This window comes from Aquila chrysaetos, chromosome 6 (genome assembly GCF_900496995.4).
Source record: "Aquila chrysaetos chrysaetos chromosome 6, bAquChr1.4, whole genome shotgun sequence".
Lineage (NCBI taxonomy): Eukaryota > Metazoa > Chordata > Aves > Accipitriformes > Accipitridae > Aquila > Aquila chrysaetos.
Genome location: NC_044009.1, coordinates 52,109,244 through 52,136,266, shown reverse-complemented (window position 1 = coordinate 52,136,266; position 27,023 = coordinate 52,109,244). Strand labels below are relative to the sequence as shown.

Here is a 27,023-nt window from a genome sequence, read left to right as displayed (position 1 = left end):
GAACTAAAGGAACATGAACATAAAATCAAAGATACACTTCATTTAGCTTAATTAATGTTGTTAGTGCTTTATAGGATATTAAACATATTGGAATGGTTCTTTTTGGAAGATTACAACATGGTACCATTATTAGCATAATGCAGTGTTCTTGCATTGGTTTTTTTGTACAAATGATTGAACGTGTAGTTTAGCAAAGCAGGAATTAGGTACTTCATGTTCTACTCTCTGCCTTTTAATTTTATGGTGATGTTTCTTGACAGGAGTAAATTTCATCCATTGACTTTCATGGTGCTGCACCACAGATTAATTTGCCTAGGGACTCACATGTTCGGAGGGCATAGAGGCTTTTTGTTACTACATACCTGTACAAATATGCTGCCCCACCTTTGTTTAAGAAAATAATACTAAACATGACATCTTGAACATATAAAGGTGTATAAATGGTAACGCAGTTACAATATTAATTTCAGTTACAAATAGTGGTCTGCATAACAGAAGCACGTTGATCTTACTTTGCAACCTACCTGGGAAAATTCTTTTGACTATTTTTTTTTCTGACTAAATTCTCTAAGAACCATTTTGAAGGACAACCTAGGAGAAATAAACTGCCATAGGCCTGGGGCCTTTGATTAAGTTCCTGTCTAGACTGGCAGATAATAGGTGTCAGCCTGAGCTGTCCTGGAAAGGACAAGGAGCTCACTCAATAAAGTAGATGACAGCTGTTGAGGCTGAGCTTCTCTCAGATGCTTTCCCTTATACAGGAATGGAAACCTTCATTTTTTCTGCTTGTAGGCCTCTCTGAGAATAGTTGTTCTCTTCTGTTCAAACAGTCATCCAACACATTAAATCTTGTATCTGAAGTTTGAAGCCAGTTCTAATAATGTTACTGTAGGAAAAAAACAAATGATCTGTTCAACCCGAATAGTCCCATACGCTTCTGACATGTTCTGAAGCCTGTTGGGAATGGTATTGCTATGGAAGGTGGTGAGGTATGCTCTAATGCCTCAGTGTAAGTCAAGACAAGAGCAGAAAGAGTGACAGCTCTCACATCCTCCGTTCCGCATTTTGGAGAATGAGTCAGAAAACTTGCAAGTATTTATTACAAAGCGTGCTGCCAAGAGCATGAAAATTAAATGATTGCTACCTATAAAAGGTATTGATTGTTGGCAGTATCCTTCTACTTACCTCTTTTCTTACTTTTGACTTCTCTTTCTTCCTGTCAATCCTCCCTGTTCAATCTTCCTCACCTCTGCAAAGGTGACAGACATGATGCAGAAAGCTCTCTTTGACTTCCTGAAGCACAGGTTTGATGGGAGGTGAGAAATACTGTCCTTTTCACACTTGTTTTCCCCATGTGTTACTAACATTTTAGTGTGGTGGGTTTTGTTTGGTTTTTGGTTTGGTTTTTTTTTTAATGCAAGAAGATTGATGCATGTTCAAAACTGATTTACGGGCTTTGTATCAACATCGAAATGCAGCCAGCTGTGGGGTGGAACACAGCTAACGTATTACCAGAAGTGCACGTATCTTCATATCTGCTATGTCTGTAGTAGGATTTCTTTAATTTAATAGAATAATTCTGCTTCAATATCTTACCAGCCTGAAGTTACAGGAGACGTCTAGATGAAAGGTGACTGGGGCACATGGAAAGTGCCAGAATATCTTTAAAGATGGCATTACCAGGCTTAGGTTTTTAATGTCTCCCTGGGAAGCAGGCTGTGCCCCTTGTTCAGCCGGGAGTCGGAGGGAACGATGCCACCCAGCGAACAGCCCTTTTGGCAGAGCCGCGCTCCTGGCTCACCGCTGGCCCTCTTTTCTCCAGAGCTCCCAAGCCACTGCTCTGCAGCCTGAGCTGACTGCATGTTGCGTAGATTGAACTGAGTGGATTGCTTTCTTTTTCAAAGAGCTGTCCAGTTCCTTTTGTGGGTGGAACAGTTGAGAAAGCATGACTTGATTGCATGTAAAAGTACAGTTTTATTCACAATCATTTGGGCGTATGAAAATTTCTTAACCATTGGATACAAGTGTGTACTGCTGGACCAGCTCAGCCAGCCGCTAAAGTGTGCAGACACCAAATGTAAGTGCCTCTTGATTTTATTTTGAAGTTGCTCTATTTGAGCTAGGTTCATTCCAGCACCTGTTGTGAAGTTCCAGGCTCCTGTACAGCAGGATGTTCTCTAAATAAAACTAATCACACCCTAGCCCCGAAATAAGTATGAGAAACAGCAGATTTCAACAGGGTGCAGTAACAGTGCTTCAGACCAACACCTAAGAAAAATGAACTCAAATATTCTTGGTAGTCAAAACCACTTAAAAAAGCAGTTTGAAGAAGGAAATGCTGAGAACTAAAATACAGAAAAAAGTGTGTCAGAACTTCAAAAATTGTAAGGAGCGTTCATCTTGTTCAGCTGGAACATGGAGAATATTTCCTGATGAGCTGTGAGAGCGATAATTTGGATTTTTTTGCTAGGAATGTAGGCTTGGTCCATGGCATCTCTTCCTTTCCATTGGAGCTCATCAGTAGTTGTAGGTGTCTGCTGCATCTTCAGGTTGTTCTGCCCTTCCTTTATCCTAGTTTGTTCAGTACATTCTAACTGTGAACAGGAGCTTATGCTGTGCTAGCTAGTATATGACATTAAGTCAGGTTTGAAAATACCTAAAACATTGGCAATAGGACAGTGAAAATACTAGTGTGTGTTGTTTAGAAGAGGTGGAGTAGGATTTTTGGTCAAGGTACCTTTTGGGGTGCAGTGAGGAGATCGCAGTGCTGAGCTAACCCATAAACAGCTTAGAATGTTTAATGATCAACTTCTGTGCAAAATAGCTCATCTCCTCCCCTATTTTTAATTGCCCAGCTCAAGTGATTTTAGCAGATCCTACAAACATAGTGATTGATTTAAAACCTGACAGATGAAGCGCTGTACGTGGCAGCCTGCAGTTAAATTTGTCATTTTTCTGAGCTGTTCAGGCGTCCTGTCAGTGCGTCCTCTCCCCACTCCTGAGCGGTGTGACTGCTCTGCTTCCACTGCAGCTCAGCGCATGAGCTCCGGTGCCCGTTTGCATTAGGTGTAGGTACGGAACTGCAGTGTATGTTTTCTTCCAGCTGTTGGCATATGTCTGTCAGCGTTGGATATGCCAGTGGTAACTGAGAGTCATTGTTTTCGGTAGGAAACCATGGCAACTGGAAGTGATAAGTCATCTCCAGTTGCCACGACGTGATTGCTATGAATATATTCTTTATGAGTTATATTTTTATATCCTATATGAGAAGGTACTTAGCGGAGGCCTGACCCACGAAGATCAGCAGTGCCTAAATACAGAGAAGAAAATGTAAAGCGCACTTAGACACGCCCGTTTAGGCTGCTTAATTTGATAGGAGGCAGGACTGCTCCTTGTCTTGCTCTTCTGTTTTTATCCCCACCATGCCCTTGGTCTGCACAGAGGGCTAAAGGGAGAGATCCTGCCTGAAGTGAGGTATTTTTTGGAAATCCTATTGCTGTTAGCAATATTGGCAACTAGATTAGGTAGAAGTGTGAAATTCCAGCATTGAAAAAGTTAAATGCCACAAGCAAGCTGATACAATTGACTTTAGCTCTGAGTATCTTTAGAAAAATGAATTAAATTCCTTTTCAGGCACCTCACCTGCTTTTTGGTCCTCCTGCCAACTTTGATGGCTTTGCAGTCTTTCTCCTCCTCTCGCCTTTTTTTTTCTTTATTCCTTTTTCCTTTTCCTTTTCCTTCTTTCTATCTCTTCTGCAATTTTGTGACAGGTCCACATTACCAAGAAAGGAAAATGACTGTCCAGGGAGGAGCATTTCAAAAGACTTGAGTAAGACTTGAACTAGCAGGACTCCCTCCCTACCTCCTAATCCACTTGGCTTCTGTCAGCTCCTTCTTTTGTAACTGCAACATCCTCTTCTGGCCAGTGAACTAAAGGAAAGGCCCGAGGGCTGTGCTGTGCAGGCCTGCTGAAAGGAGTCTGGTACAGCTTGGCTGGCACAAGGCATTCAGGGAATGGCTCCTGCAGAGGCTCTAACAGCATCATTTTCTAAATGCATTGTGTTTAGTCACTGTTGCATAGACCAAGCCTGACTCTACACACCGTGTAAATAAAACATAGCAAAAGCATGTTTTTTTCTTAACATCTTTCAGCAACAGTGATACTTAGGATTACTTCTTTCTCAGGAAGAATGAAATGCTTCTTATATCTGGCACAGTAGGTGAACATTTGTGGTCCTTCCTCTGTTACACGTCTCTGATTCCAGCAGTAAGAGATCTAGGAGCTCCCCGAGCCAGAGGTGCAATCTGGACCATCATGTTTTATTGTCACCTCTAGACCCATGATCCATTAATTTCTCCTTTTTTTTAAACTAATTTATATTTTTGGTCTCTACTGTATCTTCTGGCAATAAATTTATTTATGTATTATATAGAAAAATACTTGCACTTCTTTTTAACCCTCTGTCTGATAATTTCACTTGGAGCTGCATAAATCTTACATTCTGTGGAATAGCTGCTAGTCATTTCCAGCTTGCTTTCTTTTCATTATTCATGGCTCTTTGGCTCATCACAGTCCTCCTAAATGGATTATAAGTGAAGTGATTGTGTGGTCTTTGTTTTACAACCTTTTGTCTCTTGTCAGCTCGCTGACAGATCAAGTAAAAAATCGCCTACCTTAAGTTAAAGAGGAGACTCCAGCAGTACACATAGCTGTGGCTCAACTTAACTTTTCTCCTGTTCAACCATGAGCCGAGTCATTTAGCCCATCTGCACAGCTCCCTGTCTGGAAAAGGAGAGTACACGTTGGAGGAGCAGTCTCCCAAAGCAAGCGGCTCTGTTCAGTGACTCACAGGCACTCAGACACGAGTGACACAGTCTGCTCAGATGTCCAGACATGGCCTTTCCTTACCTCTCAGCAATGTCAGGTTTAATAAATGGTTTAACTATCTGGGAAGAGAAGTGCTGTTACTGTTATGACTCTGTTGTTCTGTATGCCCTAAGACTCACATAAGTTGTAGTTTTTCTGGTACTGTGTAAATTCATGTAGGAGATGGGTGAGTTGGGGAGGAGAAAAGTTAACTAATGCATTAAGTAGAACAGCAGAAACTATATACCAGAGTCTACGATAGTGTAGGGAATAGAAAATACTTTACAGTTATGCAGCATTTCTCTTCAGTTGTTCTTTAATGATGACATAACTCAGCTATAAAACATGTCTGAGTGGTATTTTATTGCCTTTGCACTTTGGAATGGAATGTAGCTGTAAATCATGTGCAGTGCACTGAAAATTTGACTACTGTGTTTTTGTTCTGTCCTGTGTTCTTACTCATAGGATATCAATAACTAGAGTGACAGCTGACATTTCTCTTGCTAAGAGGTCTGTTCTAAATAATCCAAGCAAGAGGGCAATAATTGAGCGGTCAAATACAAGATCCAGTTTAGGTAAGACATTGACACAGATGTAATTCTGAACATGGTTACATACTGGAGGAAGGTGACAGGATTTCAGCCTTCAAGATGTCATCAGTTCTGCAATTTTAAATGTGTCTACAGCATTTTAATGTATAATTCTGAATTTCACATATTCAAATGGGAGACAAATTTTTCCTGTCTGAGGAGGGGCAAGAGAGAGCAATGTACTGTGTTAGCCTCACGTTAAGCAATTACCTGGGCTAGAGCGCAAGCAGTATTATTTGCAAAAGCTGAGTTAGGGGCCTGCAGTCAGAATATGGGTTCAGTGCAGTTTCCTCCCAAGGTGAGTTGGCCTCACAGCTCCCTCTTCTCAGCCCTGTGCTTTTAATTCCATATCACAAAATGCCAAAGAACTTTCACCTTGTCCAGCCAAGAAGGAGACATGTTGTTCCTGACCCTGGGACTGGTTTTGTATTTAATGTTGAACAGCTATAGCTTAATTTTGCTGTCTAGCGATGAGACTCTGGGTCTTCCTACCCTCTCCTCACAGCATCATGACTGCTGGGTTACACTGGCCTGATGAATTTTTATATCTTTCACAAGGGTGGAATTTGTGTGTAGTATATGCAGGCCAATAACCTGGTCTCTGCAACACCATCCTAGGTGGTAGGAGGAGTTGGTTTTCAATCTTCTCAGGAAGAAAAGGCTCTTAAACCCAATTCTCTGACATCTTGAGTGACTGTTTGAACTAGAGGTATAGGTCGTAGGACGCTTCATTTCTAGTTGGCATTCTAGTACAGGAGTAGGCACCCCAAAATTAAGAGCTGCAAAGGTGACTACTAAATCTTCCTGTGCCTGTGAACATGCGTTGCTCTGTGGAGCAGCTCTTAGGCAAATTAAATGCATGTGAGTTGCTGACATACAGCTCTTTTGTACTTTGATGGTATAACTTAGAGGCTTCAATTTGTGCTGAGTTTATTGATTTAAAATTTGTCACATGCATGTGAATGATTAAGAAGGGTCAGAACAGTGAATATCAGAAATGTAATCTACATGGACAGAAATCTCCTTTTTCTTCAGACAAAAGTGCTTTGGCGTGAACATTGCCATTAGCGTCTTTTTAAACAATACGCTGTCAATTATTTAACATAAATAATTTTTTGTGATTATAGAATTAGGGGCTCACAGTTCTGCTTTTCATACAGGCTCTTGTTTAAGTTAGATCAGAATTACAATCTGAGAACAAAAGAAGTTTTAAGAAATATCCATACATCACTTGCTGTCTAAAAAAATCTTATGACTCGTAAGCTGTGTAGCAGATTTGGAAAATATGCTTAAGTCTATTTTGTGTTAATAGAAACATGCATTTAATTGTACCCAATGTTTAAATGCACTGATAGTATAAAGGACCATAGTACGTATGTATTTTCAGGCAACAGAATTGTCTCAAAGGTAATATTTATTTTAAAAACTGCCTTGAGTAGTAGGTTATTTTATGGTAATTATGTTAATTCACATATGGAGTTCATATACTGAATGTATACAGTCTATGAAAATAAATGGGTGATGATATTTTTGTCTAAGTAATTTTGGGGGTGAATGGCTTTCACCTGTTTTGTTTTCCTTTACTAGCTGAAGTACAGAGTGAAATTGAAAGAATCTTTGAGCTGGCAAGGTCCTTACAACTGGTTGTCCTAGATGCAGACACTATCAATCACCCTGCACAACTTATCAAGACATCTTTAGCACCAATTATTGTCCATGTTAAAGTGTCTTCTCCAAAGGTAACGTATCTCACCCTTAAAATACTTGCGTTTGAGAGGGACCTGGAGGGCAGTGTGGGAGTGAGCAGTGTGGTATCTGCACCTGAAGAAATTAAGAGTGAGATGAAGCGAAAAAAATTGAAGTTTTTAGATCAAGGGCTTGACAAGGGAATGTCTTATGCAATTTGGTTTTTTCTGCCCTAAACCTTAACCTGAGCCTTAGACGAGACACCCACCAATTCAGTAGACAAAAAAATTCCTGAGGAGCAAATTCTTTCTGTAGCTCTCACTTCCCCTTGGCAGTCCCTTTGCAGCCCCCCTACCCCAACATAGCTGTAGTTGTGGATTGTCTCTCTGCAAGCCCTAACCTTAGGCTGAGCTTCAGAGAAGACACCCAGCCCTTTGCCCGCTTCCCAGGCAGTTAATGATGGTTGTCTGTTGATCTCAAACAAAGCCTGTCTGTTTTTATCTGTGGCTTCTGCCTGGGGCATGTTCATACACCATCCACAGCTGGGTCTGGACCAGTGTGGCCAGGCTGCTGGCCAGCTCCTGCCATGGAGCGTGAATGCGATTATTGCTCAGGAGTGCAGCACAGACCCCTCTGTGACCATGGCTGTTAGTGCAGAAGGGGGCCTGGAGTCACGACAGAGACTCTGGTTTTCATGGAATCAGCACAGCGATGGTGGGATGCTGCTCAACACCTGCTGGAGTGACCACCGTGGCATATCAGAGATATCTGCAGAGAGCTATCTGCCAGTTTTTGGTGCAGGTGACCAGCAAGGGATGGGGGAGGTTCTGCTGGATCTGCTGCTACGGGAAAAAAGGAAGAACTGGATAGAGTTCTGAAGGTCCAGGACAGCCTTGGCTGCGGCAACCATGAGGTGGTGGGATTTAAGATCCTGAGAGAAGTGAGCAGTACAAATAACAGAATTGCAGACCTGGACCCTGTTCTGTTTGGACGGGAGTGAGCAGTGTGCCCTTGCAGCAGAGAATCAGCCACATGTTGGGCTGTACGAGCAAAGATGGGTCAATCCTGGCTCAGAGAGGTGGTGGGTTCTCCTCGGAAGTGTTCAGAATTCAGCTGGATGAGGACCCGTGCAGTCTGGTCCAACTGGCCTTACTTGCTTTGAGTGAGGGGTTGGCATAGAGACCTCTGGAGGACCTTCCAACTTAAAAAATACTCTGTTGTTCTATAATCCTTTAATTTTCTTTGAAACTTTACAGAGAAATAATTTAGGATTCCTAACTTTTCTGCCTCTTAAATTCTAGTAGTGAACACAGTGGAAGGGAAAAAAAAAAGTAATATGAACTGTGTGTGTAAAATACCTTCTGTACCCAAAATGCACCTCAGAACAGATTAAGTTACAGTGTTATTGCCACACAACATAATATGTTGCTACTGTTGTGCCACAGTCAATCCAGCAATCCAGTATAATTCTGTGTGTGTGTATGTGTGTGTGTGTGTATGTATATATATATATATATATATATATATATAATTTTCGTGGTCCTCTAGAACATTACTTTTGTGAAAAATAACTTATTACTTCAAGCAGAATAAAGCAAAATCACCATTTGCACTGCATTTGAATTATTTGCAAGGGATCAAATGTGATGCAGAGGGAAATGTGCACAGCTTTCAGGGAGGCTATCAGAAACATTGGTGCTTATATTCAAGGAAAATATTTTATCCATTGTGTTAAATATAATGGAGAGCTTCTGAACTTGGTAGTCCTCCAATGGGATGTCAGTCTGAGCTTTATGGAGATACGCAGTTCTTAAACTCATATTTTCCTCTTTTCCTCTGTCAGGTTTTGCAGCGACTGATTAAATCTAGAGGAAAGTCACAAAGTAAACACTTGAATGTTCAGTTGGTGGCAGCTGATAAACTTGCACAATGCCCACCAGTAAGTACAGAAGAAAGGCTAAAGAACTTGTGATACGTGGAGCTTTAAAGATTTCTGCTGTGTTCGTCCTTGATTATAGCCGAGTTCTTATGTTATCACTTTATGGCGATTCAGACAGCCCTGCAATTGCAACCCTCGATCAGCTTTTATTGCTAAGAAACAAGTTGTTTGATGGTTTCATCCTGATTATCTCTGGTCCTGGGCTTATTATGATCTTTGGCAAGGTGACAGGTCAAAAATGACGTGTATGGTAAAACTGATCTACTAGCTCATTAGCAAATTACGTCATTTGTGGAGCAGTGCTATCTTAAGGTCCCCAAGGGCCAAAGTCTCAGAATCCTGGTTTGAGAAGAGGCTGCAGAGGACTTTCCGTCAGCTTCATAGTGAGTCCAGACCCACCGTCTGTACGGTGTGAGTCGTGTGTCTGCAAGCATGTGATCCCCGAGCCTCCTGACACAGCAGCGCCTGCAAGCCATTCCAGTTACCTCATCGGGGCACAGTCACTGCTCACCAACCATTTTATCAAAGATGCTGATACTCACCTTGAATAACGTGCTGCTTAAGGAGCAGAGGTCCTGGATAGCTGATTAGGCAGGCAGGTGCTGTGCAGAAAAGCTGTACGGGTGTTCCATTCCTGATGGGGATCTGTGAGAACTTTGAATTTTGGCAGTTTTTTGTAGTCTTTTGGTGTATGTTCAGGCTAGATTCACACTGAAATGTTAGAAGGCAGAGGAAAAAAGGTAATAGGTTTGACTGAAATTTCTGTCCTCCTTATCTAAAAGCAGAATGGTTCAAGAATGTGTCCAGAATGAGAGATCTGATTCAAATTCCTCCTATGCCTGATACAGAGCAACAATTTAAATAGTGCAGAAAAGTGCTGGGGGGGGTGGGGTGCGGCGTGTATCTCAATTTCTCCAGTTATACTTTTTGCAGTGCCCACTATGCCCCAGGCAGCCTGCTGTTTCCCTGGCGGGTGTGGGTTTCGCAGCTGCCCTCCTGCTGTCCCTCTTGCCCCATCAGCACCACTTGCAGATGTCCAGCTGTCAAAAGTGGTAGATGGTGACTGCATATACACCCAGCTGGTGGTGTTACTGTAAAGACCTGTAAGCTTCTGGTTACAGTAACTGTAGATCGCTTTGCTCCCTGTCTCATCCTTGTTCTCCACTTCGAGCAGCACTGAAAGATGTTCAAGCCATCTCGAGTTCTTCTGGAGAGCTCAGCTGTATTATGTTTCACACATGTAATTTTCTACTGAATTGTTATCTCTTAAAATGATGACGGAGAATTCCTGTGGGCCATTCAGGTGCCATCAACTAAAACAAAATTGTACACTTTTCTGTAGTACAAAATAATTTCTATAAGAGTATATAGCTTCCTAACACTTAATGAGTGTGAGCCAAGTTAAATGGAGTTGCACCTGCACCTGTTTGAATATGGCTTGTGGTATTTACACCAAGCTGTCACTGAGCTTACACACAGAACAATCCGCTGCACATTGTTCACATTTGAAAGGAGTATTTATTTTTCCACCTGCACAGAGAAGCCTGTGCACGTTTCACAGCCTTGTTTGCTCTTTATACAGCGATTTCCTCTTATTCCGCTCAGGTTTGCTCACATCAGTTGAAATGAGGCAAGTAGCTGTGTTGATTGAAATAAAGAGTGTGCAGCAGCAAGATGCGTGTTGTAGCTTGTTCGTTGCATCATGGCACTTAGATTGTCCATCCCCAGGATCCAGTAAACTCTCCCTTAACACCCAATCCTGTAATTGTATTTTGTTGCCTAAGGCAACAAAGTGAGACCCCATCTGGATAAGAAAAATATTTCCAAATTTCAGGGTATCCAGATTTCAAACATGTGACCGTACTTACTCAGAGGCTGCCTTCCGCTCTGACTTGCACAACAGCCTTCTGCAGAAACTGTCTGATCAGTTTTGCACTGCTTGATTTCAAGAAAGTTATTGCTCACTTAGAGCACCTGAAGGGAGATGACAGTCTTGGTTAAGTTTAAATTAAAGGACCAAGTTGATCCATTATTTAATTCAGTAAAAGTATACTGCTAAGACCGAAGACCCTGCTATCTTGTCTTCTGCACTGCGACCTGCTTCATCTGTTTTGCAGCTCAAATTCCTGCAAGAGGAGTATTTGTTTAAAGTGAAGGTACTTGAAAACCATAAAACCCTCACTTTTTTTCATTTGCTGAGAGCCAGCCTTAAGTAATCAGATGGTGCTGTATGTCTAGACATTTTAAAAATAGCAGTCTTTTTTGGCATATTTAAGTTCAGGAACTGCTTTCATTATTAATTCCTTGCTAATCTTTCACTGATGCTGCTCAAGCCAGTGCTAAGCGTGCCTATCACTCCATGACTCCGTTAAGCAGGAACATTATATGGCTCAAAGAAACATGAACTGTACTAACCATACAGCTTTAAATACACTAGTCATATACAGTTCATTATGATTTTTTTTTTTTTAACTTTTTGATTCATGCCAATGCCAAGAGAGGGTACATATCCCTCTGGTCTATTTGACATAACCTAAAAAATACCAGAAATTATACTCTAGCAGAAGTAAAATGCATTGGTATTATTAAAAATAGCCAGTACACCAGATATATCTACAAGTTCAAATTCCTCCTCCTTCTCAGGTACACCTCCAACCTTGCAGTTCTGTCTGGGGCATCTTTTCCCCCAGAGCCTGAGCTCACCTTCCCTGAGCTCAGAGAGTAAGGTGCAATTTGGGGTTGCCTTTAGCTGTACTAACGCTGGGCTATGCCTGTGGCTCAGTCCCTCTCACACTCCCTCTCCCGAGCATTCCTGTGGGTGAGGAGGATGCCTCTGTAGTCGTGACCATTTTATTTTGTGTTGCTAACGTGGGGTAATGCACCTAGAGTATTTCACAGTGGTTATGCAGTAAACTAAAAGAAATAGCAGAGGACAGTGGCAACTAATTTTATCTTCTCTTCAGGAAAGACCACTGCTTTAATGTATATCGCTTAAGAAATACTAGTATATGGAAATGCTCATATGGTAACTATTGTACGCATGTGGTAAGAAAACATTGCGGTGAATAAAATTAATTGTAAGGACAACTGGGAAAATTGCATTACTCCATGAAGCTTGCAAACAAGGATCCCCTTAAAAGATTCTTTCCTCCGAAATACACAGAAATAGAACGAACACACGTTAGCTATGAGCAGAACTGTTAAATGCAAGAAAAAATCCTGAGTGCTTTCTCTAATTCATTTTCCCTGTAAAACACTGTAGAGCCCTGGAATCAGGATCCTGCCAGTTTTGCAGTTTTTCCAGGTGACCTTCAAATGACAGCCTGAGAGGCTCACCATTACCAGTCCTAGTGTTATTTTACAGTTAACTGTTAAAAAGGTGACAGTACTACTGCAACTGTTAAAAGTTCTTTCTCCCTAAATGCAATTTAATTGAGATCGCTGTCAAAACACCACATGAAGCTACATACCGTCACAGAGCTGGGTGGTTTAGGTATGTTAGCTAGAGTATTAGCTGTGCATTTCTTAGAAATGCATGAAGCTTTACTCCGTTAAGAAAGGAAGCTGTAGGCAGCAGTACTGGCATTTCCATCTCCGATCTCTTTGTCTTACCTCCACCTTGCAGCACGCTCAGTTAAGCCAATACAGCATTTTGTAAGCTCCCTAAATCAACTGATCCAGGTTAAAAAGAAACTTGAGAAACAGTTCCCTAGTTTAGCAGGGGGAGGTTGGAGGGTGTTGGAAGAGTATTCGTTGACCTGCTTGCTGCTAAAACCCCATGCAGCTGAAAATGTGCCTTGAGACAGAATTAACTTGCAACCTGCAAAGCTGAGTTTTGTACAGACAGCCAGAGTTGCTCTCAAATCAGTGGCCAGCTATGCAAAGAACAGGCAGCGCAGGAGAACTGCTTACTAGTTGCAGACCAGAAAGTGACAATATTCATTTTTATTTACGAAAACACATATTATATTCCAAGTGTAGTATTTTAATTTCTTTTCCAAAGCAAAGTATGTGTAAGCAAACGACATTCTTTTATTTCCTAACTTAACTACATTTGAATTACTTCTTCCACAAATGATGATGCAAGTGATATAATGGAATATGTAGTCTATCAACATGTGTTTAAATAGCAAAGGAGGGTCTAAAGCGTATAGATAAATAGAGGAGCAAAATGAGCAGCAGTAAACACTGAATTTGACCAAAGGATGTAGTGTTAGGAGTATTCTTATTAGAAGAAAACTTCATACTTGCTGGCAGAGGAGGAAACATTTCTCTACTGTGGTGGTAAGAGAGAATAAATTAAAAACTAAATAAAATGGCATTAGTATTAAAGTAAGTTCTGGACCAGACTTTTGGGTGGAAGGTAGATGCATGACCAAGATTTATGATAAATTCATCATGCAGTTTTATATCTTATTCTATAGATGGTCAGCTTTATGTATTTTGGATAGATCTGTAAATATGCATGGAGGAAAAGCAGCCTGTGGTTTGTATCGGTTACTCTGAACACTTGCAACACCTGCACGTATTTTCATTTCCTGTGCTATTTTCACAATATTTTTTTTCCACTAAGGCGTGAGTTAAGATTAAAGATGAGGTGCGAAATTTCACTGCTGAAAATATGTATATATTTCTCTTGAGGGACTCAGTTTATGGTGGCTTATTATCAGCTCTTTGTTATCAGCACTCGTCATGCTGATAATCTAAAAACATTGTCTGCAGAGTGTCCCTTTGACTTCTTGGGTAGCGCCGAAGCCACATGGCTTTGAATTCCTTCCCTGTTCAGTGGTAAATAGCCTCTCTGTGGATTGCACGGTGAGCAAGTCTGAGGCAAGTACCAGGACCTGCACTAATGGTCAGGTACTGTCCCCTGGTAAACAGATTTTACAGGGAAAGAGGTCGTACCTGCATGATCTTGCAGATATGAGAACAGATAGGTAAGACTATCCAGACAGGCATAAATGAAGGTAGTTAAAAAATAGTGCATGGAGATAGTCTCTGCAGAATTCCCAGCTGTAAGTATCTGAACGGCTGGATGTCCTGCAGTAGCCTTGCTGAAGCAGAAATACTGCTGCTAACAGAAATGCACCCTGTGTTCACTGAAGTGGAAATGGTTTTAGGGGCATCGTCACTCTGGAAATGTGTTCACAATTAGAATGAGAGAAGTATGCATGAGGCCGTGGGTCCAAAACCAATGCAAAGCACCCCTGTGTTACTCTGACATCTAGCTTCAGTTCCTATTAGAGCAAAATAAATTCATTAAAGGAGTCTTGTGCCTTTGAGCATGGTAGGGCTCACGCAGTGTCTAGTGAACCTTGCTGAAAGGATACAGTGACTTCTGAGAGCTTTGGCTTTTGATCACCTTATAAGCCCACTTGTATAACTTCTTTTGCAATCCCATGCTCTGATTCTTATTTACTGAATTTTAAAGGATTAGTGTGATGAGAATTGTTAAACAACTCTTTCTTTTCATCAGTAACATTGTAACGAACCAAACTTTGTTGTTGTGATCAGGAAATGTTTGATGTAATTTTGGATGAAAATCAGCTTGAAGATGCTTGCGAACACTTGGCAGAATATCTTGAGGCGTACTGGCGTGCTACTCACACCACCAGTAGCACACCCATGACTCCTCTCCTTGGACGAAATTTAGGATCCACTGCACTTTCACCATATCCTGCTGCAATCTCTGGATTACAGGTATGAAAATACATTTCAGCCCCAAACACCAGTGCAGATCAGGTGGGGTTTTTTAATCTATGGGAAAATAGTGTAATATGTCTTATATAGCATAACTTACATTTGCTTCATTAGTTATTATTCACTGTTTGGCTACTGCCAGCAGTAAAAAGGCAAGCTAAGGCCCATAATCGGTGAAGAAGCAGTTAGTCAGCTGAGTGCTGAAGCACTGTGACTGCTTGCTCTTTAACGGGAAGTAAAACGGCCATAAATTGTCTGGCAAGGAGTGAGTTCTTGAGGAAGAGTTAAATGACACTCTGTTAAGTGGTATTGTAGCGATATTAGAAAATGGCCTTTTTTTAACCTGGAAAAAACGTCACTGCAAATGAGACCCCGTAAGATTGAGAATACGCATGTACAGTGTGTCACAGCAGTTGAGCTAACAGCTACTGTATTTAAGAATGCAGAACAGTGTCTGTAATGATCCCTTTTATTTCTACCCTCATAACTTCACAAAACATTCACTTTCGGGTGAAAAACTTCCATGCTTGTCTCTTGTATCAGCAAAATGCCTTCACCTTTTTGAGTTCTTTGAGTGTGAATAAAATACATTTTTTTTACCCATTCAAAAAAATTCTGACCATTTTTTTCCACAGGGATAGCTCAAAAACGGCTGAACTTTGAAACTTCAAACGTGGCATGTAAATAGTCCTTAATGAGAAGTACGTGCTTTACTAAGTTTGAAAACAGAAAATGTTTTTGATTAATAGTTATGAATGCTTGAGAAGATCAGGATTGCAGCGAACTTTTAAGTCTGAAAGTTTCAGAAGGAGTTCTGTATGTGTGTGACTTTCTAGGAGTGTGCACTTTCTAACGTATGTCAAAAGTAGAGTTGAGCAAATTACGTTTAATGAATAATTCACCTGACAAATGTAACCTCTGTTCTGCTTGTAGAGTATCTGGAAGCAGGTAACAATTTTGAAGGAAATGATGCATTGTTCAGTGTTTTCAATTAACATAAAGCTGTTTTTTCTGTGAGTGAATTGCACTTCACTGAAGGTGCATGATACTTGATACTCACATTTCTAATGCTGTGCTTGATTTTATTAGGATCAGTAAGCCACTGTTTCCTGACTGGCTGAATGCACAAGCACTGTTCTATTACTAATAACATGCACATGTAAACTGTTGTTTCCATTTTCACTTGCCTTAAAATTTCAGTTTTCCATCCCTTCATGACAATAAAATGCCATCTGCAGAACTTTCACCTCTTCAGTTTCATTTTGAAAACTGGGTGTATCCACAGAATTTTTTTCAGGCATTTATTTCTCTCTGATCAATGGACACCAGCAGTAACTGTGAAATGTTGCTCCATTTACTTAGGGAAAACTCACACTGAAGATGAAAATCACCCCTGTGCAGTGGGCTGGCTGAAGGTATGCATCACTTAATCCCCACTTCACCCTAATTGTGAAGGCTTAGGTGGGACTTGAATGGTGCTAGTTCTCTGCAGAGGGGTAAATTTCTCCCTGAGTGAATGATGCCCAACTAGAGACTGCAGGATTTGGCTTTCAGTGCCACTTAAGTGTTCAGGCCCGTTTAAAGAGTTCTGGTGTTTTACATGGTTATCTCGCAGTAAAGACTTCCATCATCTGAAGTGCTTATCCACCTAGAGGTTTTATACTAATTCAAGCCTTCGGAAGGATTTGAATCAGTTTTAACTGTAATGATGTGGTATGGTAATTACAAAGCACTCATGCAAATCCTAGGAATTAAACTAGCTTAGGTGCTTATGATACATTAAGAATTTATATTTCGTATGACCTTGTGACTCCTCCTCGCCTGATACCTTGCGGAACTGAATACCAAAAGCCCAGAGCCTCGTGTAACAGTCACACCTGAAAATGATACAGATTTGCTAGGACAATCTGTACATACTTCACCTAATCAGGACTTAGGAGTATTCCTTTTTTACTTGATTGTGGCCTGGACTTCAGTTTACTGAAGATCGAAACTACTGATTTAACTTAAGTCTTTGGGCTTCACAAAGGTCATCAGGGTGAAATTAAATGGCATAGATACAGAAGAGTCAGAGTAAAAGAGAGGGTACAGGCATCAGCATGCTCCAGCTGTATCCCATCACACCGTGTGTGGTACACCTGCCAAAGCCGGTGGTCATTTGATCCTTGGTCATGACCTTGCCTAAAAGGGGAAGATGTTGATGTTGAGCTCTGTGTGTTTGCAGTCCTCAATAGGAAGAGTAAATTTTGTCATTGCTGACTCCTAGGGGCCAGTTGTTTGCCTTTGTAGCTAATCCCTGGGTAGCTCTAAACCTACACAGTTTGGTCTAATTTCAGAGAATGGACTTAAATCCTATAGTTCAAGTTTTGGGGATATGTGTTTCTTAGGCTCCAGGGGATTTGCATTTTAAGTCTGTTACTGCAGGAAACATAATGCAGCTTATCATTCCAGTTGTGCTGCAGGATCAAAAGTTATTTGGGGCATAAGACCAGCATGTAGCCACACCAGTTTTATGCCATGCTTACACCTCCGGGGAGGTAAATAGCAGGATCAGAACAACTACACAATCGAGGCAGGGAAATAGGAAGGTTTCTAGAAAGGAGCAGGTTGCAGCCAGGGAGGTAAATTACTACACGGAAGATAGAGGGTGTGAGCACAGAAAGTTAAAGTTGCAACTGATTAGGTGATTATATATCAAAATTGCATGTCTAGATCAAATAAATATGAGAAGTATAATTTGTGAAGAAAATATGTGGACTTTGACATATAATCACTGCTAAAACAGGATGCTGTAAGGAAAACTTGGGGATAATGTGGTAGAAGTTGCTACCCAGTAGCTGAGTGTGTGAATCTGCAGAAGGGCACCTTTTCCACGCCAGCTCGTTATGTGGCATCTCTCAGTGAGTAACCTTGGTAGCATCGATCCACACAAAGAGATACGACATCGTATCTGCTGTGCTGTAAACGTATACCCGTCTGCACAGTTACTTCCCCTTGCAGACAAGCCTTTTGTTATAAATTATGCAGCTAAACAGTTGCCATACAGAGAGGGTGTAGCAATAGGAGGAAGGTTTTATAGCGCAGAGAGCATCGGCCAGAATTCAGAACTGAGGGGAGCAGACGATGCTGTCTGTGCGCAGGAACCTGAGGCCACGAGAGTGCAACTGTCGCGGCAGCATTCTCTTGGCAGTTACAGGATCAGAAGAATGACATTGGGTGTGTAATCTAGAGAAAGAAAAGTATTGACCGGGTTTGTTCTGAGAGTATGGATGGGTATACTTTTGAGAGGTTTAATGTGTGATGACAGCAAACAAATTTTTTTTAGGCTATTTCTTCATTGTGCCAGTTCACTGGCAAAAAATATGAACTAATTTTGTTCATGTGACAAATGTAGCACATTATCATTACGGGAACGTGAGGATAGCAAAGGCTAAACCTTTTAATTAATAAATTATCGTAGAAAAGGATTTTCTGTCAACATATTTAAAGTATTTATTATGTTTTAGTTGAAAGAATAATAATTTTAGCCGCCCCTTAGCTGCCTGGTTAGGAGTCCGTCATTTGTTTGGTCATATGAAGGTTTTTAAATAAGGCTCAGAGCTGCACCTTTTAAAAAAAAAAAAACAAAACCAAAAAAACAAGAAACATCTTCAGATGTTTTCTAAAACCACATAAATCAATGCTCAAAATTTTCTAAGTAGAATAGAAGCATGAATGTTACGTTCATGATCAGAGAAAAGTGATAAATGCTGAATACATCAGCTCACTTTTCATGCTAAATGGCCTGTGATATTTAACAAGGTGAATACCTTAAGGTACACATTGTAATACTGTGTTTGGTCTGCTTTCAGCTCTAGGAACCACACTATTCTTGTAACCCATTCCTGTAGCATACAGACTTTAATATAAAATGAATAACACAAAAGTGGATGGATTCTGAAAGACCTCAGAATAAGTCTCAAGCTAAAAAATGTAAAATACTCTTTGTCTGTATTAATGCTTGGATTCTTTGGCACTCGTAGAGCCAGCGTATGAGGCACAGCAGCCATTCTACAGAGAACTCTCCAATTGAGCGACGAAGTCTAATGACCTCAGATGAAAATTATCACAATGAAAGGGCTCGGAAGAGCAGGAACCGCTTGTCTTCCAGTTCCCAACACAGCCGAGATCACTATCCTCTAGTGGAAGAAGAATACTCTGACTCATACCAGGACACTTACAAACCCCATAGGAACCGAGGATCCCCTGGAGGATATAGCCATGATTCACGACACAGGCTTTGAGTTCAAGAACCTGGGGAAAAATAGTATTCATCAGTTGATAACTTGCCATAACGTAGCTAGGAAAAAAAAAAATCATCTTAATTTGGCAGGTGTAATGCGGTTATACTGAAGTTGCACTCTGCTGTCATTTGACGTTAAGTAGGGGGCAAAAAAAAGTTACCATGCCCTTATGTTTATGCCTGATCATATAGATTGTTTTTTGGGTTTTTTTTTTTTAGTACAGCATTTGCATTTATAGCCATACTTTTTCTTGTCGTTAGATATTAGACACATCCGTTTGAAATTTAGGGTACTTATCAAGGCACTTATAACATAATTTCCTGTGCTGGAAATTCCAAGTGACCAGTTCCAGTTGGAACCAATTTATAAACCAATTCCTGTTGGAATTTGGGTGAATTGACTGGAAAGTCGACTTGAGCATGTTGCAATCAATTGAAAAAAAATATAAATGAAAAATCTGAAAATTACAAACCACTAGAAGCCAGAAAGTCAGCTACAGTATTTGTTTGCTGGAAGCTCAATTTACATTTGAAGTTAGAATAAAAGGATTTATTCTAACTACTTATTTCCAGAATGGCTTATTCAGACAAACCAAATGTAAACTATTCAGAGTGCCAAATATCACAAATTATTGCAGCAGTTACAAAATACTTTCCAGTTTGAAATTATTTTTAGACCTGGCATGAATGTTGCAGCAAAATGATTTCTTTAGTTTAGCCAGTACTGACATTTTTGTTGCGGTCAGCAATGATGAACTGTGACAGGATAAGGGGAAATAGAAACAGGAAAATGAACAAACTTAAGAATAGTTTGTATGGTTAGAGATTGAGAATAGTCTTTTTTTTTTTCTCTTGTTTACCTGAATACAGCTAGTATTCCCAAAATGGAACATTAGTGTATAGATATATAATATTTTTTCTCCCATTTTTAGTATTCTGCCTTTTTAAATGGAAAACAATACACTCTTCTTACCCAGTGTGTAGAGTACCTACATTCCAGTACATCTGAGTACCTACTTATACGTTACATCTTTCAAAATCTATCTTTGAATGTCTGAAAATTCCAGCATCGCACAAGAACTCTCCAGAAGATCAGTTCAAATTTCAGTATTGAAATCTGAGGGAAGGGAGTGGGGTTAAATATTTGTAAAAGATAAACACTTAAAATAACATATTGGTCAGAATTAGCTTGCAATAAAAATGGAGTATGAGAAAAAAATCTGCTCACAGTAAAGTCGTAGAGCTGACGTTTTTGATTCAAAGAACTATGATAAATCTTTGGAGACATTGCTGCCTTACTTCCTAACAATCACTTCTTTTCACCTACTGAGTCGTCAGTTTCTTCAAATAGATAAATTTATGTTTTTGGACCTTATGTCTTACATGATCAGTGAAGCCTTAGATCCAATGTGACTGAAAAATTTACCATAATTGACCGTTTTGTACAACCCACTAATGTCTTTAAGCAGAGACTCCTGAAATTCCCCACTGCATGCATTTTCTAAAATTGACAGAACTATGCTGAACATGCATTTTTTTTATGCAGGTTCACGTCATCATTATTTTTTTCAAAAATGAGGATCATTAACTTTTATATTTGCTTATTTTCTTCCCAATGCCTGCTAAAAGTAGGCTTTAAAAGCATGTAGCACTAAATGAATTTCCTGAATATTACGGTTTCTTCTACTTTCTGGACCAGTTAGCAAAGATCACTGGTATTTTTCACCACCGCTGAGTCTGGTTATCTTCTTGATGTTAACAATGGGAGAAGTAATTCATCTCGTATCTGGTACAACCAAAAATGATGTACATCTCTAGCAGCATTAAAAGATTGCGGATGCATGATTAATTTTTTAAACAACTTCACTGCCTGAAAGGCAGCCTTCAACACCACTAGATGATTCGAATGGGCCAGTTACTGAGAAAAAAAAAAGAAAATATCTGCATCCATTGGAGTAACAGAGTTAAGAATGGATATTACAGACCTGATCCTGTTTGATTTTCTCAGGCTGAATGCCTGCAGATTCCAAACGAGCATTTAGGCTGAGAAGGCATGGCAAGATCTGGTCTGGGAATGGTAGCTTCAGCTGCCTTCTCTAATATTGTCTGCTATAGCACAGTGGAGCATTCTCCAGTAATTTTTACAAGTCTTTGTTACATGTACAGCACACATACCTGCATGAGAAAGAAGGCATTAGGCAAAACATTTTTTCTATAAGCTTTAATAAGTTTCTTGTTTGTGTGCATTAAAGTATTAATTGCAAAGGATGCACTGAGATGTATAAACCTAGATTAGACAGCTGTTTATCTTTATTCTGTAGTAGCATTAGGGATCAGATCATTTAACTGCTTGAAGATATTTGCATTTTAATGGCAGGTAGCTGCGAAGCACCTACATATATTTTCTAGTAAACAAGGTTACTGCTTTATCATTTCCTAGACAAAAATGTCATTTAGAGCCTTTTGGAGCCTTGTTTTTAAGTCTTCCATGTCATGCTAGTAAAGGGAAAGATCTACACAACACATATGCACAAATTCCATCACCTGCAGCATCTGAAGTGCCAAAACTACTTTTCTTTGTTCTAATAAAAACAAGCTTGTGAGGGAAGTCATGTATTGTCTTGAAAGACCACATTGAGTTCCTTTATTATGTGGGTTTAAGTTTACTTTACTCTTGTATGTTATTAGTTTACTCTCTCCTCTCCCACTGCCCATTCCATTTTAATATAAGAAACCAGTTATAAGTGATCCAGCAGGTTTCCTTGCTTGCTGTTTTTTTAATTCTTTGAAGATAGATATATCTTTAAGTACAAATATACCGAACATGCTAATAGATTATTACTTTATTCTAGATACAAGCTATGGGAACTCTTTTATTTTAAAAAGTAAATTATTTTTAGGAAACATGGTAATCGGTAAAAGCTGCAATGTTGATGAGGACATGCTAACTCATAGTATTTGCATTAGAACTTCAGCAATGCTAGCCAGCTGTGTTGTGATTTATTATGCAATGGCGCTATATAAAATTGTGAAGTTCATGTATTCCTGAATGAATACGAGTAAGACTAATTTTGCAGTCCTCGTACCATTTCTTCTTGTTATTAAAATATTATTAAAGATCAGAGTTCTGTTCCTAAGCTCTGGCTTATACAGAGGATTTTAGAAATGTTTATAAAAAACCAGTTTTTTTAAGGGTTTTTTTTGTTGTTGTTGTTGTTGCTGTTATCTGAGTTTTTCATTAGGACACTTTTGGATTAATGACCATTTAACCAATAAAGGTGGTAACAACAATCTTAATATCTAAAGACAATATATTTCAGTGCATTCATATGTTCATGAGTGAATGAACAAAGTACTTCAACAATCCTGAAGCCACTTTAAAGACAATTAATTGTTAAACTTTTAATTTAAAATACTTTGACAAGTTGTATTTAGCAGATGTACAGGTTCTTTTACTAGTTCCATAGATGAAGATTTATCCCATGGGATGTACAACTCGCAACTGATGATGTTTTCTAACTCGAGTATATTATGCAGTTAATGTTTAAAGGAACGCAACTAAAGCTGTTGTATAACAGTTTCTAGTTTATAAACAATGGGCCAAATTAGATGATCATTTTCTAAACAGGTCAGTCTGGCAAAAATCGGTTCCTCTGCTTGAGAATTGATAGTGCAGTATGGCCCCACACCTAGATTTTATCCTGAAAAAATCATCTTGCCATGGAAATCAGGTGGTGCCCCTGATTTTGTACTTGATCAGCAAGAGCAGTTTCTGAATCGAGTGCTGTTACCTCTTGCTAATCACACTACTTCTCAGCTACTGGGCACTCAGCCTGCTTCTAATACCATGTCTTTTTGACTTAACTCTGATGGACCCAGATAAATTAAGTGTGCTTGGGATTGGAGGTGGCTCTGTGACTTGGCAGACACATTTGCAGTGATCGTCCTCACAGTGTTAAGTGTTGGGTTTGCTGCAAATAGAAAAATGTTTTACTGTGTTTTCTCCAGGTTTGAAAGCTGCTTCTGAAGTTGGTATTTGGGGGTTTAATCTTTTGTGCTCCTTGCTTTTAAAATAATGTTTAATACATACTTAAGAGAGTGAAAATTACAAAAAGGAGGAAAGGTAGCCGTAGGAATAACAAGATGACGGTGGTTCCTCTGGATGTGCGTAGGCCCATAGCTTCAATTTCAGTTTGACTGCAAATCTTCTGAATTCAGTTTGGTCTCAATACCGTAGACTTCTCTGAAATGCCCCAGAATCTCATATCTTTACTGACATTACCATTCTCAGAATAATATTGCTAATACTATTACTTTATAGCATACTGATTTGAGTAAGTTAGGGCTTTCATTAGTCAGTTTTTCTTTAGGATTGTATTAAATGTGTCCTCTGCTATATTTTGTTTTACAAATTAAGTGCTTCTGAAGCCTGTCCTTGATTCCATGGTCTTAATTTATTTTTAAAGCAAAAATAATTGGAGGCCACAGATGAAAAAAATCAGATGCATTTTTGTAAGATACCATTTATACAAATCTGTTTTCACTCCTAGAAATGTGTATTTTAAAATCGGGTTATATTACCCCAGTTGGTATTAATACAGGTTTGGATACAGGGGGTTCTACTACCATGCGTTTTGATGCAGTTACCCCTCATTTCTTCAAATAGTGGCTCTACAAAGAGTAACAAGACTGCAAGATACTGTAATGTAGCCAATTTTAACTCTGGGGAAATTAAGGTCCCACTATCTTTAAAATGATGCCAAAAGAGAGTATATTATTTGAAGAGTCGTCATTTGAAATAACCTTTGTTAGATTGTTATTCAAGTCTGATTTATTTTATATAGAAAAATAAAGGTATGTCTTTAAAAATAAAGATACATTTTAATAATGTTGTAAAATATATGTAGGGAATTAACTTGGAGAAAGAGCTGAAAATGCTAGTTAGTATTGAAATTTGTGTTAAGATCTCTCTCATTATTTGTGGAATCCATTTAAGAAGTCAAGAGAAATACTGTAATTGAATCCATATAGAGAATGTTGGGAGAAGGTAGAAATCATTTTAAAATGTTAATAAGGGTGTGTCAGTCCTTTATTCCTTTGAAAGCGGTGAAACCGGGAGTAGCATTGGCTTGTCTCAGTGATGTTTAGTAGACTTGCCTTTTCCCCTCAACTTCCTTGGCAGTGAGTTACTTTCTGGACTAGATCCTACAGACACCTACTACTGGACACAGTGTTTATTACTGTCTTCTCCAAAAGTCAGTATTTGCAAGGTCTGACCATACTGATTATCATATGCCTTATCAATATTTCCTGAAAAACAAAATGTAATTAAATTTAATGCCACAGTCCCCTTTGATATTACTTCTACTCTGTATAAGCAGTAGAAAATCAATACAGTGAGAAAATATATTGTACAGTACAGAATAATATATTTTGCCAGTGATGTAAAAACAGAGCAAGGGAAAAGAAGCACATTTGTAATAGCACAAATTTACAATAATTCCACTATTGCATTTGGCATTGCATTTTTGAAAAAAAGGGGTAGATTTTTGATCCAGCGTCAGTGGATTTATTGCATTTTTGATCAGCTTAACTTGCTGTCTGATACTTCAGCAGTTTATTTCTAAGCCTTGCATTTTGCATATGTGATTGATTTTTCAATAACTTGTATTCCTTCCATATTAATTAATGAAAAAAAACCCAACCTTTTAAAATCAGAAAGTCCCCTGCATTCATTTCTGCTAATTTCCTCCTCAAAGCTGAAATTATATTAATAACTTCTAATTTTGGCCAATGTATAGATTTTGGCATATGACTGATGAATATACCATGAATACACTACTAGCCCAAGGTCGGGAATGAAACACTCCCAGTAAATAAGTTCTTGGGGCTACTTGCTTTCGTGTATGGGGACGGGGAGGTGGGGGAGAGAAGGATGTTATACCCTCAGAGCTGTGGACGAGTCCACCCAAAACTTCCACTGATATTGCTGAGAATTTAAAATGTAAAGCAAAGTAAGCTTAAGGAGTGCATGCTTAGGCCCAAGGTGTATTTACATTTGAAACACGCCCAATTCTCTTCTCCTGCAGGGAGAGAGAAAGTCAGTGATGTTGTACAAGAACAGCATAGGAAGAGAATCGAGCAAAATGCAAATTGTATGTATGCCTGCAGAAATAGAGGGGTGAAGAAAGAAGATGAAAACAGCCATTCAAACTGCAAACTACGGACCTTGGGCTTCTCAGATCCCAGAAGATCTCTGTTTCTCACCCAAACTGGTTCCCAGTGAGAGCATGGCAGTGCTACCTCCAGCCTCACTGGGAGCCAGTTCAGAGTCACACTGGTAAAGACATTACTGCCTTTACTAATTAAAAAAAAAAAAAAACAAAAAAAAACCCAAAAACAACAACCCACAAATTCGTGTTTTCTGCTGATTTGCCCCTTTCTGTTTTTACTTCTGTATTTACTGTATGTGTAGCATTCTACAAGGCATGCTGGGTAAAATATACTATGCAAATGTGTACAGTGTTGCATGCTTTGCTCTCCCTCTGCTTTTAGTGGCTTTCAAAGAAAGAAAAAAAAAAAGTGTTGTTATTTTTGTGATCAGAATCATTTAAAAAAGAAAATGCAGACTGCATGCTGATAGTATCCTCATTTCTATGGATTTGTTTTATGGAATTTAGGTGTACAAAAATGAACTGCATTACAATAACTTTTCTACAATAAATGAAAAAACTATAAACCGTTTAAAAGTCTTTTAAGTCTCTTTCTATTCTGCACTCCAGATTGGAAAAAAGCTCAGAAGAGTCACTTGAGGAAACCGTTCAGTGTTGGGGTATTTTTATTGTTTGCCGATAGCTTTTGGCAGCAGCTTCACGTGTTAGCATTTTTGGTAAAAATTAATGAGATTCCGAAGAAGGAGATGCATCTGGTCTGTGAAATGAATTACGTTTATTTTTAAATCTATCTGCTCTTAAATAGCTGCAACTCAGAGATACATAAATACATGTAACATCTCACTGTTGCATCGAGAAGTAAAATACTTCCAGCCAACTGCTCAGTTGAAGGATTCTCACGAACGTTAATGGTCTTTGGATCTGGTCCTGAGTATGATTTCATACTAATTTAAAATTGGTTCCTAGACAGAAACAAGTATCAGAATGATGTGAGGTATTAAGGATCGAACGAATAATTAAAAGAAAATGAAATGCTGTTTATAGTATCTTGAAAACAAGAAAGCACTGAAAGATGCTGCCTCTAGCAGGGAGTTCCATGTTGCCTCTTCCAGAGAGTGAATAACAGGAACCAGCAACCTAACAGAGATGCTGTGATTGTCAAAAAAACCTGGAGGTGCAAGTTCTTTCAAACTCGGTACGGCAGCAGCGGACCAAACCAGCTCTACAGCAGCCCGGGGTTATCTTAGCCCTGCCAGACCAGCGAGGGCATGGTGCTGCTGGGTTCTCCGTGCTGCTGCCCTTCTCTTCGGGTTCATGCCGGAGGGGAGAGCGGTGGTGGCCGTCGGCGGGGCTCAGGCACATTTCACCCGTTGGAGCGTTCCTCTCGCATCTCTCCAGGCCCGGCGGTGCCTGCGAGAGCCGGTTGCACCGTGTGCTTGCTTCCTCAGCGTTTCTGTCGGGCGCCTGCCTTCGAAGGACACACATAACATTTGCCAGGTAAGTTGCCTGTTACGTGTGAATTAACATTGGCTTTTACGTATCTAATGCATGTGCAGGGCTTTCAGAATTCTGTTTAATTGAATTATATTGTCTAAGTGTTCAAAATCAGATATAAGCATGCAAGTTTTCATCTAAGCTGTTAATAAAAAGCTTAAGGCCTTTCAAATAAATATAACTGAGCAAAAATGTATTCCTTTGTGTGTTTTCCTATGATCCTAGAAGTTAAAAGTTCATAATCCACGTATCTTGTCTGTCTTCTCTATACGTTCGGGTTTCTTCTGTGTAG

At 39.6% G+C, this 27,023-nt stretch overlaps 1 protein-coding gene across 8 annotated transcripts in view; it reads left to right on the top strand.

The window, feature by feature from the left end:
- Window positions 1-25,808, top strand: part of CACNB4 (calcium voltage-gated channel auxiliary subunit beta 4) — a 111,838-nt gene extending 86,030 nt beyond the window's left edge. For 3 of the 8 annotated variants that reach the window (XM_030018088.2, XM_030018089.2, XM_030018093.2), the window contains 6 exons: window positions 1,258-1,316; window positions 5,333-5,442; window positions 7,045-7,196; window positions 8,987-9,082; window positions 14,597-14,782; window positions 18,805-25,808. In XM_030018088.2, the coding sequence (XP_029873948.1) occupies window positions 1,258-1,316; window positions 5,333-5,442; window positions 7,045-7,196; window positions 8,987-9,082; window positions 14,597-14,782; window positions 18,805-19,065 (864 nt within the window). In that variant the 3' untranslated portion in view covers window positions 19,066-25,808. The other 5 variants (XR_003923944.1, XM_030018091.2, XR_003923945.1 and 2 more) reach the window with 5 other exon arrangements.
- The last annotated feature ends 1,215 nt before the right edge of the window (window positions 25,809-27,023 follow it).